We start from the raw sequence: 14,534 nt of genomic DNA, 5'->3' as shown, positions 1-14,534 counted from the left end.
TTTGTTACGCGCAGATTTCTATGCGTATGAACATGCCCCCATCAGGAACGTCATTATGAATGGGGTTGTACGTGTAGCTTCAATTCAAGTTAATTTGTAGCTAGCTAGCTGGGAGAGTTTGAGGTTTTATGTGGATAATAATTGATAGAAAACATCTTTGGACGGAGAACATGAATTGGTGAGATAAACAACTAGTTCGTGATATTATCACCCGTATAAGATAATAATTAGTTCAATATATTATTGCATGTTGCTAATTTTAAAGTTTTATTTTATGATTTCCAAAGCATTCACGTTGTTTATAGAACGTGGCAGATTTAATAAATATATCCTGTGACGGAAAAATCCGTCTAGAGTCTAGTTAAAGATATTTTTAACATGTTGTTAAAGGCTTTGGTAAAGCCAGTCTATGTCGTGTCAAGCGGAGCACATATCAACGAACGAAATACACTGATTTTCGCTCTATTTCAAGTAAAATTCTCATCTTTACTTTACTTGAGGAATTCTTATGTTTCCTGTATGTTCCCGTCACTGACTTCCAGTGAATTTATCTAACCATCTTTTCCATAAACTTGTAAAATTTAAAGCGATCATTTAGTTTTAGATGTTTGACCGTGATAGGAGGACATTGCATCACACCTGCTCGTCTTTTAGAACGCTTTTAATTATTATGAACTTCTTGATGATGTCGGTTAGGCCTTCCTTAAAAACCAGTTTAAGATACCATATGCGACTAATGCGAGCAACCATTGCGACTTTCGTTACATGGCCTCGCCGTATACTGGTATGTCTTCTATGCTCGTGTCCGGACTGTTTGGTTATCTGGACGGTTTGATGTAAAATAAAAAGTTATTTTAAGAAGTTAACAAGACGTTTAATCGTTATATTAAGACAGTATGAAGGACAGAATTGGTTTGCGTTAAACCCGGACAGGGTCAAAGAGAAGACTATATTTTTGTTGTGTCCGGACACACAACCCTTCTCATGAGTCGCTTGGTCGAAATAGCGAAGCTTGCGAGTTACAAGGTAGAATTTCTCTCAGGATTAAAGGTAAAGACCAGTATTGGAAACGCCCCAATTTCAAAAAATGAAATGGAAGCTCTCATTACCAATCATGTGAAAGAATATGTTTTGACTAATACATGATGATAAAAAATTTGCCGGGAAACCGCCTACTAATTCATATATTTGGTAAATTTGTTTCTCTCATGGTCTGTGAGAGATATAGGGTAGTCCCATATACATCTTTCTGTGTATAGTGCTTGTAACTTTACGAAGAATGGGCCAAATTTCTTATCATTTTGATGATTCCAGAACCTTGCAGATGCTAGATGCTAGATGATCAACCTTTTCTGATCAATTCCACAACGTTTCTTTCACAATGCAATCGCATGACCATAACTGGTCTTTACCTTTAATGTTGTAGAAGGGTCTAGTTCATTTGTTTGTTTGACGCCCCCCCCCCCTCCCCACCCTACCCCAAAACAGGCATGGGGGAAATCCTACCGGTCACCGGTTTACTAGCGTATATTCAAATTGTACGCATACCTTTCGAACACAGGTAATTCTTGACAACCCTTCTCCGACGCTTGCCTGGTATAGCAACAAGTTGTGTATATAATGGAATACCTTGTCACTAGGGAAAGGAACATCAATACATTTAAACAGTCCTATCTTAGTCAACGTTCTATAGTTAACCACCGCAAAGACTCAGATCAAGAAATCAGTGTAGTGGGAATTTGAAAAGTCAATGGTAGGCCATGAGGGGCAGTTACACTGTCATCCAAACACGCCAAAAAATGCCAAACCGGAGCCTGGCCGCGATGTTACCAAGGGCAACTACGCTTTACCGGCAGACATGCCAAGCCCCAAACATTCCAAAACGAAGTGTGATCTTTTGGCGTGTTTTGGCGTGTTTTGGCGTGTTTGGCAAGTATAACCGCTCGCAGTTGTAACATCGCGATGTTAGGCACGTGTCTTCCGGCACTTCCGGATTGTTACCCGCGCTCTTTTAAACCACGTTCTTCCCGTGTGATATTTATAGCATTTCCATCGTCGCGCGTGTTATCCGTTCATTCAGCTCCGTTTGTTCCAATTCCGTTAACTCATCCTTTATTCAATCTTCGTTATTCCCGTCTGGCCATATCTGTCTAGTAGTAGTATTTGAGTGTTTTGTTAGATTAATTAATTAATCGACGTCGGCGAATTCTCATAATTCCAATTAACAACGATGATTTTCTTAACCTTCCCATATCGTTTTTACTACTAGATTTCGATTGAATTTGGGAAAACTGAATCAGCAGCCGTAGTCCGTACTTCGTAACTTATCCACTTTTGCCTCAAATACTACACGCGAGATAAACAAAACATATCGCATGCATGCGCATGGGATGAATCGCTATTTAGCTAGCTATAGCGCTAGCTGGAAATTGCGCGCGCTAAAAATCTTATAGCAGGCCGGGGTCAAAGGTCGGGAAGACTGCACATGCGCATTACCAACCGAAACACGCCAAAACATCGCTGAACAGCTCCGTCGGTGATGTTTCAGCACAAGTGTAACCGGGTGCACGAAACATCGCGACTTTTCAAAATGAGGTATTTGACAGTATAAATGCGCCTCATGTCTGCAACTCTGCATGGTGCCTAAATTGGTGTTCCGATTATGTAATTAGTCCCTGAAACAGTCCCATATAGAGTTATGCCCATTTAGAAGATGACGCAAAGTCTCTTGAAATGTCTTGGTTCAATTTTTTCAGAAATTCGTTTCGATCATCAGTCCTTATGCACTTCGTTTCCTTTTCAAACTTTTAGTTTACACCGATCTCTAATGAGTCTGATAGGACATCTTACGCCTCTTACGTTTGATAGTTGATACCGATCTCTTATTACACGTCATGTGAATAAAAGTGAAACTCCTTTATCCAACGTCATCATGTGTGTCAAAGGGTAATGTTTATTTTATCACTTCCCCTCGTTAACTTTAACACAATTAACTTTTTGATTGTCCGGCCTTCCGTTATTGTCTAAATATGACGAAATATCACACATTATTTCCCATGCAATGCAGCAAGGAAGTGATGAAATGCTCGTCGTGTAAACAAAATGAGGATATTTAAACTCCCGCTTGTAAAAGCCCACTGCACTACTTGTAGCTACTTGCGCCCTCTAGATAACATACAATGCCTAATCGGTGACCATCTTTTTCCTATGTTAACTGAGAGCTGAGTTGATGAGATAACCACCTGTCCAGACAGTCCAGTGACCTTGCGGGGCAGTCTAATCCCTCCTGTAAACTACGGCAGATACGCTCAGACAATACGAAACTAAACGACGCAAGAAGACTATTCAAAATTAGTATGCGGGACTAGCTGTGTCGACTGTTTGCACGAATTCTAAACTCTGTTTACATTATAGTCACATTTTCTTTCTGTGACATACGAACTACAGAAACGCACCGACAACTCGGTTGCTGTGGAGTGATAAGGTGTTCCGAAACTTGAATAGGCTAATTTCTTTTATATCCTGCATCAAAAATTTGTTGGCTTCTGATTGGTTGAGAGCTCGTCACATGACCAAAAATATTTGAGCTATTTTTAGAAAGTACTATATGAGAGTACTATTTTGGTTTACTATTTGGGAGTTGAAAAAAAATGTGAATTTTTTTTTTGAATTGAATCAATTTTTTTTTTCAAATCTTAATTTAATGAAAACAAAATATTTCAAATCTTTTTAGATAAAATTTAACATTTTTTTGTTCTAAATTTTTTTTTTTTTTTTTTTTTTTAAATAATTTTTTGTTGCAGGATATAAAACAAATATACCATGCCTTCTATTCGAAGTACTGGTTAAACTATGGGCCTCGGTGACTCCAAAAGTACCATTTGCTTCGGGGCTGCGCCCCTCAGCAAATAGTACTATTGGAGTCACCTCTTGCGCATAGTTTTAACCAGAACCTCTCAAGGCAGTGTATATTTGTATACTGTATACACTAGAAACTCGGTGAAGGCGTGACGTCATCAAACGGTTACTTCTTTCTTTTTAGATGGAGTTGTGCTTTCTAGTGATAATACAAAGCTTCGGAAGTTACTGTGGAATGATACAGGTTCCTTGAGTCTTATATAGGGCGAATTTCTCTTGTGGAAACCCGTTGGTTTAAGAAGGCCTAACATTACTAAGGAATCACGGTGACTTCTCTCATATCTTTCTTGAGTTGTGATTTCGTCTTCGAATGGTTAACGCACGGGGAGTTACTGTGTAAAGATCTGATGTCGTGGAATACTTACGTACGGGCCTTCGATTTTTGTGCGTGACGTCAGCATTGGATTCAATATCTTTCATTTGAATATGGAATTGGGGCTCCAAGTGATTCGGGATTATTAAGAAATACTTCAGTAAAGATAATTTGGCGGCACCCACCATGGATAAACCAGGTTAAATAATTTGTATTTTGTATAACTTTGTTATGCTCATCGTGTTTGATACACTACTCTGAGAATTAGTCTTGTAATTTGTCTATAAAATCAATCTTGAAATTAATCTCAAGCTTCTATATTCTTATAACATTATTTCGTTCCTTCTCCCCGCCTTTCTTTAATTCTTCGCCCCTATCCGGCATTCTTTCCCTCTCACACATATTTGTCATCGTTCTGAGCCCCGTTGCATAAAACCTACCAATGATGATGACTTTGCTATCAATATTAATTACCATGGCAACACCACTCAACAGCCAATGAAAATGAAATCAATGGCAAAGTTACCATTGACGCCAAGTGTTATGCAGTGTGGTGCCCTGCTCTGCATTCCAATATCTTATCATTACCGCCCTCCTTAAAATCTCGTTCATACAGTTTTCCCCCTCAAAGGAGGCACTAACATCGGTCTTTAAAGGCAGATGGTCTACACAGACCACCATAAAACAACTCATGACTACATTTCAACCACAACGAAATGCACTCCCACTGCACTTGCTCTTTGAACTGCTCCCTCGTGACCTATTACGTCGCCCTTTCTACCTTGCTTGAGGCGCCATCGACATCAACTAACTCGCTCATGATGGCTGCGTTTTTGTTAAATGTAAATTGTTAATATCCCATACATTTTCTTTATGCGTTTAAACTGACGTAATGTGGTGATGTCTGAAAATGTGTTTATATAGTTTTCTGTAATTTTTCAATTATTTTGTATTTCGTTATTTAACGCAGAAATAAACTTCATTCAAAGAGACAAACAAACAAAGATTGTCGTCTCTATAGACTGTATAGGTTCGACTTTATAGATCTAGGTATTACAGGACTGGGAAAAGTAATTATTATTGAAAAGAAGCTAAAACTGGAAGACATTGAAACAACCTGTTATTGCGAAACATATATATACCAAGGTGTTTATAACATGGAGGTTGTATTGCTCATTCACCAATGTACTTGACTTTTGGAATGTCTTGCATAATGATATCAAGAGTCTTCTCAGCCAAATTAAAGGCCAATAGTACAACATGATAACGTTTGTAATTTGTGAGTTAAGTTTTAAAGACGTGATCACTGATCATTAAAGCTAGAATGCTATCAAATTTCAGAACTCGTTGATGCGAACGGAAATGTTCACTCTATCTGCGAATTATTCATCCAACCGCCCGTACGAGGCGATGCCATCTAAGGGATGCAAGGGTATACTATTATGTACATTAGATAAAACTTATCGTGAGCATGTACGAGGCGGGTCTTGACCATAAACAAATATAGGGCGCGGTGCGGTACTGCCCCCCCCGCCCCGCAAGAATGTTAACATTTCTAATATTCTGGCAAGCTACAACTCATATTCGGTGAGCGAGGTGATCTATGTGTAGTTTTTATATATCTTATCTAGTACATTTTCATCAAGAAATAACATTAATAATATTTTCATATTAAACATTGTCAAATTATTTGTTCAAGAACACAATACCGTGACTAATCGTGCCCTATTCAGTTAATTTGTTTATTAACGAGTCTCTTCAATGCCTCCAAGTTCATTTTCAGCTCAATTTTCAAGTATTAACTATGTTATAGATAATTCAAAGAACTTGCTGATGATGATTAACCATCATAATCACCATCTTCATTCCATCATCGTTGTCATTATTTTATTTTCATTTTTATCATTTTTATTTTTTTACAGGTGAATCGCCTGAGCGCACCCCATTGCTCCAACAACAGAAAGCACGAGCAGCCGAACAAAAGACGATATTAGCCGAAGAGAAGCCGAAGACTGCCGGGATGGTGGTGGAAAACGGACATACGAAAGGCCTCGACGACGACGGCACTGAGGTCGCGTTCAAGAATGGGAACTACGGTGCAACCAATGGAAAGGACACCGCCAACGGAACCATCAAGGGAGAGGAAAAGTGAGAAACTGACTTTTCTTTTTTGATATTCTTCGAAGTGAAAAAGTTTACTCTCATGAATTTGTGATGATGAATTATTTCAAACGAAAACAAAATAACTATTTTTCCCCCTCATAATATGACAATCGAATGACATTCAGTGAAATATTCTGTGACACAATAAATAATTCAAATCATTCAGCCAGATTGGCAGCAAGTAGCCCAGCCAATCGCAAAGTTACAACATTATGGTCTAAGATGATCGTAGCGGAGAGTTCCGGGACGATACATACCCATCAGTGGACCACCGAAGCACAGGAGCACAGAGTTTCCAAGCTAGAGACTATTACGACTCGACTATTATAGTATTAATGACTGCTTTGAGAGAAATAGTTGTTTTATTACGCTCAAGGGAAGGTTAGAATTGTGCTATTCCCCGAGGCTTGCCGAGGGGAATAGCCCAATTGTAACCTTCCCGAGAGCGTATGAAAACAACTATTTCTCGAATATTAAAGCAGTCATTAATACTTTTATATGCCGAAAAAAAATAGACTAAAAAATGAAAAATTAAAAATATTTATCATTTTGTCGAAGACGGGATTCGAACCCTTGCGTACAACAAGAGGTGTACCGAAAACCAACGCTTAGACCACTCGGCTATGCCGCCGTTAACATGCTTGGCAGTTTTCTCCAATATATTCATTAAAATGGATTGAAACCGGCTTCGCGTGTGATGAATGCTTCGCAAAAGCTCCATATACGGACTCTTCTTTTACTTTTGCAATGCATATTGGCACGAACTTAGATCAAGATCTATCGGCAGATGTTGTTTTTTTGTTTTTGAAAGTTTATTTTCGTCTTCATGTCAACAATGCAAGATAAAATTGTCGGTAAGATCGATCGAGATTCAATTGTATTGAAATTACCGACCAATCCTTCGCACACATACGGCATCCTCCATCGCTCAAACCATTTTTTAACATGTAAACCTATATGGGGTAACCATGGAGGCTGACCAACTGTTTTTAATAACCATGGTTATTAAAAATATTGAAATGTTTTATGCATGGTTACCGAGAATTTTACAGGAACAGTTGAAGTTTATGAATGCAATTCGACCAATCAGATGGCTGGATTATAAACCTCACTAATTACACTTAAGAACCAGACTATAGGCGTCTATATGACCCTCTTAAAAGAGTCACTGCTTAAAGAATAAGGATATGAAATATCGATATATTACTTCCATTTGATGTTCAGAAAACGTTTGAGTATTAAAGCTAAGTAGCTCAAGGCTTCTGAGCAGTCGGGACTTTCACACCTTTCAGAAGGGAATTAATGGGGTAGAATACCGGGCGAAATTCGATTGACTTTTTGATTTGTGTGTGATCCGTTTTCAGGAGTGATGAGAAGGAAAACGAGAAAGAGGAAGAGAAGCCACAGGTCCCTTTCACGAGATTGGTGAGTATGATACTTTCTATGATCGAGTTTAGTGACATCACAACATCGTCATCATCATTGTCATCAACAACATCACCATCTTCAACAGTAGAAGCAGCATCATCAGCAGCATCACCATCACCATCACCATCACCATCACCATCACCATCATCACCATCATCATCACCATCACCATTACCATCACCACCAGTATCTTCATCACCCCCACCACCACCATCATCATCATCATCATCATCATCATCATTATCATCATCATCTCCTCATTTTCCTTCGCTTCACCTTTAACATGATAAACTTGATTGTCACTCCGTCCATAATCACCACTACCCCTATCATCATCCGCTCGTGGCATTTTCACTGTGTTGTAACGCTTTAATGTTATATGCTCTGTGTTGTCATTTCTACCTGGAAATCAAATAAATAAATCTATTTATCTATCTAAGTATCTTCTCCCAGTTCGGAGGTTGATTGCAACATCTCTCCATTTCACTCTATCTTCTGCCATTCTGGTGCACTCTTGCAGTTTTAATCCACTCCAGTTCTTGACATTCTCTTCCCGGTTGATTCTGGGTCTCCCTCTAGGTCTACTTCCTTCCTCTTTATTCCAATAAATAAATAAGTGTCATCAATATCATCCTCATTATCGCACTACTATCAGCATCGCCAACTTAAAAAAACCCAATATTTTCACTGGTAAGTGGTAACCTGCGTGTTTTTGTTCTTTGTGCAACAGTTTCGCTATGCTACGGGTCTCGACGGCCTCTTCATGTTTATCGGCTGTTTTGCCGCGGTCTGCCACGGCTGTGCCTGGCCGGCGCTCAACATCGTCTTCGGCGGTCTCATCGACGAGTTCGTTGATTTCGACAAGTTGAATACCACGAACACCACGGATTTCACGGCTACTTTACCGCCGGGTTTGGATCCGGCCAAAGAGTTTGATAACCAGATGCAAATGTACGCCGTCATATTCACCTACATTGGCATAGGTGTCATGGTGATGGCATACCTGCAGGTGAGCAGAAAGTTTTGACCACGGCCCTGTTTCATAAAAATTATTTCAAATAAAAAGTTTCAATAATTGTCATAAAAGATACGGAAATCGTGGCATTTGATTGGCTGAGATCAAATTTGACCTGGAAAGTTTGCGTTTGTTATTGATGGCAAGTTTTATGCAACAGGGCCAAGCGAGGTCCCGTAACAAATAGTCTAGAGATTAAATTTTGCGATTCATCGCGCGGATTGATCAATGCAATCAGTCGCATTTTTTTTTTAAAATTGCACAATCAATTGCTAAGTTTTGTGTCACGGGGCTCAGGAGACTTCAGATCAGGATTTATATTAAGATTTCGTAATAGAACCCTAGTGTGTGTGAGAGGAATTTTGTACAGAATTGTATCGATCAGATATACTGAGTAACTACGACTGGAGACAGACATAAAGTTGCACAATCCCAATCTACAATCGGTAGAGGGTTACAAACCGCTTGTCAAAAATGAAAATAAAAACAGTTGTTAGCGTATGTCTTTTGTTGGCAATATTAGGAACGGTAAGATTTTATTTTTTCATTAGCTCATTTTGAAAGTTCTGGCACACAAGTCATGTCGGCAAATTCGGTCCTGTGTTTTCTAACGATTCATCATCTGTATTCTTAACAGTCATCGATGTGGACTCTTGCCGGCGAGAGGCAGATCTATAAGATTCGTCAGGCCTTCTTCAACGCCATCTTGCATCAGGAAATCCAATGGTTCGATGTTCACAAGAGTGGTGAACTCACGTCCAGGTTGGCCGAGTAAGTTTGCGACAGTTTCGATTATTTTTGTCTTAAAGGGATCGTTTAACAATGTAAAATCTGAGATACACGGCCCTACGTGTTATCAGTGTCTGTGGTATGGTGTAATATTGAAGCCCTAAAAAAATCGCGCTTCAAAATGATCAAGAAGTGCCTCAAAAAAGTAAAAATCTTTGAGTGACCGGTTTTACCATACTCGTTTTCCCCAATAGACTGTAGTGTTATGAAAACCGTCCGGCGAACGGTTTTCAAAATTTGTAATTCCAATCATAAATATCTTGATAATCAGACAGGCGATCGGCTTGTAAAAGTCATGGATTTCCTGACTGATCTAAAGGTTTATAATAATCATTGCAGCATGAGCTAAATCCAGGATTTTGTTTCAGAATCTGAGACAAAGTTACCGGATCCCTTTAAAATGTTCGGGCAAATGCTACCTCTCTTTCCCGTATGTAATCTTTTAAGTCTCTTATTTTATATATTTTGATAACAAGATGACAGTGTCACTGTAATTAAGTGACGATTTTTCCTCTTTCTATGCGCGCTCCCTCACCAGGTCTCAAAATCTAGAAGCTGGAAAGTTGATTGATATTCGAGCATGAGACGGACATTATAGTAATTCTAGTTTGTTTTTCTTTCTTTCCTTTTAACCATCATGATGTGGAGCTGGCAATATCGTGTTTTTTAATATTTTTTTTTATTAAAACACGTCTCTACAAATAGATCTGTAATGATTCTCACTCGTGATTTTTCCATTCATTCATTTATTTATTCATTCGGTCATTCATTCATTCATTCATTCATTCATTCTTTATTTCTTTCGATTACAGCGACATGGAGAGAGTGAAAGATGGACTCGGAGACAAGATCGCTCTCTGCCTGCAATCTCTCTCTCTATTCTTGGCTGGTGAGTGTCATGTCATTTTTATTGGACGGCTATAGGCACAGAAAAGAGGGGTCTTCGCAAGGACGGGAGGAGGGGGGGGGGGGGTGGGGGTGCTTTCATGGAAAATGGGGCCCAGGATGACCAAAGTAATGATGGTAATGAAGTATACTAAAAGTGAATCTATTATGCAACTTCATTTCATTTTCATTTGAGCGTATGAATCATATCTTCATCCAAGAAAGTCGAATTTTTCATACATGAGTGATTATCATTTTGTTTCATATTTATAAATGAAGTATAATTATGGTAAATATTTCATTTTGTTTTGAGGCTTCATAGAGTGATGTGGCAAGTATTAATTAGTTTAAAGATATTCAAGGAAAACAAAAATCATCGATCGATGAAAATACAAATAAAAAAAATCTCTATTTTTCGTCAAAGAGATTGGGGAACGGATTTCTAAAAGAAGCGCACGTCCGACTTTTGCGTTTTTATCCTCACTTTACCAATAGACTAGTGTCTGTGTTTATTTGATAGCTCATGCAGTAGAGCAATGATCCTACTTCATATCATATGATAATTTCCATGTTGTTTAATGTAAATCGGCGACACACATGACGAATAATTAAAAAATAAACACTATGTAATTGACATTATAACGAAAAATGAAGAGTCTGAGAGCTTGCCGGTGTTTAATATTTAATTTGAAATCCAAGCAACTACCCTACTCCCAAATTACCACTGTTTGGCATGTCCTAGTCAACCCATCGCTAACTGACAATGAATTATTCTGCTACTTCGCGATGTCCATTAGCTGGTATGGGGAGCATTATCCCTCCTGACTGCTCTCTGCAAACTAGAATATATACATTTCACGTCACACTAATATTTAGAACACGTCAGTAGGAGATTTATCCATCGGCGATGGAAAAGTTCCTTGTTAAACAGAATTTAGAGCCATGATCAGCTTTTTTCTTCTTGGGGGGGGGGGGGGGGATGGGGGTAGGGGTGAGGGGCTGCTCATGCAAAATGTAACGGCCCTACCCCCAAATCGATGACTGACATACACCGCGATATGTTGTTACGGAACAAAATCTTCAGACAACATTTTTGACAAAAGTATCAGGAATTGAGGAGGTGATATGGGGATAGGAGGGCCTGGCCCTTACTTATAGCCCATCCCTCGCTATTTACTACGATGAGGGAGATGCTCCGAATGCACGGAGACTTTGTACTTCCTGTACGTAAACTAAGTTTATTGGAAGAAATGAGGTTATGATAATGGTGATATTCTTTTGCGTGTTTGTTTGTTTAGATGTGCGAATGATAGACACTGTTTGTGATTAGTATTACAATAGTTAATGATATAGTTGATGATGCAAATAAGTCTCATTCTCATTGCAATTACACAATATTTCTGTAGTTTCCAATAGTTAATCAATGTGATTTGAATAGTATAAGGCCTGATCAGTTTAGTTTACGTGACGTTGGCGACAAGAACGAACTCCTTGATATTGCAAGTGAACGATTGCACAGCGCGTATATTACGTCCGACATTGTCCGTGTTCTTCCCGTAAACAATTTTATGTGAGAGAAGGCTTCACATTTTTACAAAAGCGCAATCAAAAGAAAATAAACACGTAACAGAAGTGCATCCTGACATATATAAACAGAGCTACGTCCGATGTAGAGTAGGTGAGAAGGGATAGATGCCGGGGATAGATGAAAGGAGGAAAATCATGACTGCGTCACTGAGAGAAAACAAAGAAATGTTACATAAAGGGGAGGAAAAACAGGGGTTATACTTGAGTCACACCGACGAGACCGATATCAGATCGACGCAAGATCGACAAAAGACCGACCAAGTAAATTATATTATCCCTATGGCAAAAAAAGAACAATATAAGAAAAATATAACTATATAGTGATATAATAAGGGTGATTAAAATGAAGGGGACTAGATGGAAAAGAAATTTGTTAAAGAGATAGCATTGGACAAAATAATTTGATGAGACCAAAATATAAGATTGAAAAACACGAGAATAGACCGAGCGAATTTATGACAAAATAATAACGTAGGGCCTACTAATGCGACTCTGATGACGAAAGCAATGATGCACTAAAAAAAAGTTTTGTGTAACGGGTCCCATGAGGATAGTGAAGAAAATCGATTAATGAAACATGGGGCAGGAAGAAGTAGTAATATTCCCGGAGTGGGAGAGCGATATTCCTAGAGAGAAGAAAGTCCGACAATCTTTACGTGGAAAAATGGATAGAATATAAAAATTGCGATGATTACGTCTTTTATTTTGTGTGACGGTCGTATTATTTTGCTCAGTTAATCAGAAATTTAATGAATATTGGTCAATAAAATGTATAACCGCGGTGACCTTTATAGTGATATTCTGTTCCACTGTCCCTCTCTCGATGATGACTCATAAACAAGTCAAATATCATTATTCACATCTTAGGAAACTCAGAGATAATGAATTATTCATGCCCCATTCATTGGCCGAACCATTACCAAATACAGATATCCCACGACTTTATCAGTGTCTCCTAATATGGTAATCCGATACGATCGCCATCTTTAATTCATGAGCTAATTTGTTTGTCGTGTGAGAACAAAAAAGTGCACAATGATGGTGCGGTAATATTTGACGTCTGACTGGGTGTTTGCCTAAGCAAACGGTCAACGTAGTTTTAGCATTAATAGCACGGATATGCTGCCTTGAATCGAACAATCTTTGAACAAGACAGACGTTTTTTTAAATCTTATTAATTGTATTGTATTGTATTGCATTTATTTAATCGCGTTAAAATCTGGTCTCAGGCTAGAAGGTGCTTTTCAACAAGGCATCGTACAGAAGTTCAAACAAAGCAATGCACTCATGTACTTAACATGGCTACAGAACGATATACAAGAAAATCACATAAATTCATACAACAATAACAAAATTTAAACGACATCGGAAATAAAACGGCATTATTACAAATAAAGCGACAGTAAAAGTAAAAATAAAAAGTACATAAATTAGTTTATCATGACCAGTAACAATTAGCGAGTGTGTGGGTGTATTTAGGATGGGAGAGACTTCGTACGAATGCTGCTATTGTAATATATTTTTGCCGGTAGGTTCTTAAAAAGCTTACAGGCTGAATACAATGGACCGACCTTCTAAAAAGGTTTGTATGTGGCCGTGGTAGTTCGGTCTGATACGTCATGTTATCATGTTTAGTCTGATTTAGAATATAACGTCAATGTGTGAGGTTATTTTTCTACCTTTCGAGAATTATTTTTAAATGCAATAGTACATTTGATTTTAATTGGTCAGAACTCAGAACCAGATATTCATCTTAAAAAAAGAAAAGAAAAAAGTATTGGTCAAAAGTTGATTTTGCAACTTTTGGAAGCTCTGCGTTTTATTGTACATATACACACGCGCACCCTCACGCAAACACCCTTTTCCACACACTCGCGCACGCACATAAATGATACCCCCCCCCCCCCCCCCCATCCAAGGGATTTACGCCCTTGGCGGCATGAAACAAACATACATAAATTTCACGAAGTTGCGCAAGAACCCAAAATGGTGGCTCGTTAAGAAGTTCACGAGGACAAAGTCTTTCTGATAAGATCTTTATTAGTTTATTGGCAAGATAACAGATGAGGCTATTACTCATTAACGTAACAAATCGCCGAGTAAAATACACCTCAAAATGTAATTACACTATAGTATTGGTCCATTGCATGATGAAAATATGAACCAAACAAATAATTAAAAAAAGAAACTGGTATGGAGATAAAAACAAGATAAAATGTTTGTGAGTATTTTACGTGCTTTTAGTTTATTTTACTTTATTATCTGTTATTGTTAATTTTAATTTACTGGCAAGATAACATAAGAGGCTATTATTTATCAACGGAGCAAATTGCCGAGTAAAATACACCTAAACAATTGGTCCATTGAATGATGAACATATGAAACAAAGCAGATTTGTTCAAGATGAAACTAGTATAGATAAATTATAGAGATAAA

At 38.2% G+C, this 14,534-nt stretch overlaps 1 protein-coding gene across 7 annotated transcripts in view; it reads left to right on the top strand.

Annotated features, from left to right (window-relative positions):
- Window positions 1-14,534, top strand: part of abcb4 (ATP-binding cassette, sub-family B (MDR/TAP), member 4) — a 49,319-nt gene that overhangs the window by 12,323 nt on the left and 22,462 nt on the right. For 5 of the 7 annotated variants that reach the window (XR_004064286.1, XM_030986483.1, XM_030986487.1 and 2 more), the window contains 5 exons: window positions 6,154-6,379; window positions 7,759-7,819; window positions 8,553-8,831; window positions 9,475-9,608; window positions 10,439-10,515. Coding sequence is in view for 6 of the 7 variants with exons in the window: in XM_030986483.1 (XP_030842343.1) it covers window positions 6,154-6,379; window positions 7,759-7,819; window positions 8,553-8,831; window positions 9,475-9,608; window positions 10,439-10,515 (777 nt within the window). In the remaining variant the exon portion in view is untranslated. 7 annotated transcript variants of the gene reach the window in all.

The sequence above is a fragment of the Strongylocentrotus purpuratus genome, unplaced genomic scaffold (genome assembly GCF_000002235.5).
Source record: "Strongylocentrotus purpuratus isolate Spur 01 unplaced genomic scaffold, Spur_5.0 spur5_scaffold_16, whole genome shotgun sequence".
In the NCBI taxonomy this organism is placed as follows: domain Eukaryota; kingdom Metazoa; phylum Echinodermata; class Echinoidea; order Camarodonta; family Strongylocentrotidae; genus Strongylocentrotus; species Strongylocentrotus purpuratus.
This window is presented reverse-complemented; position numbering and strand designations above follow the sequence as displayed.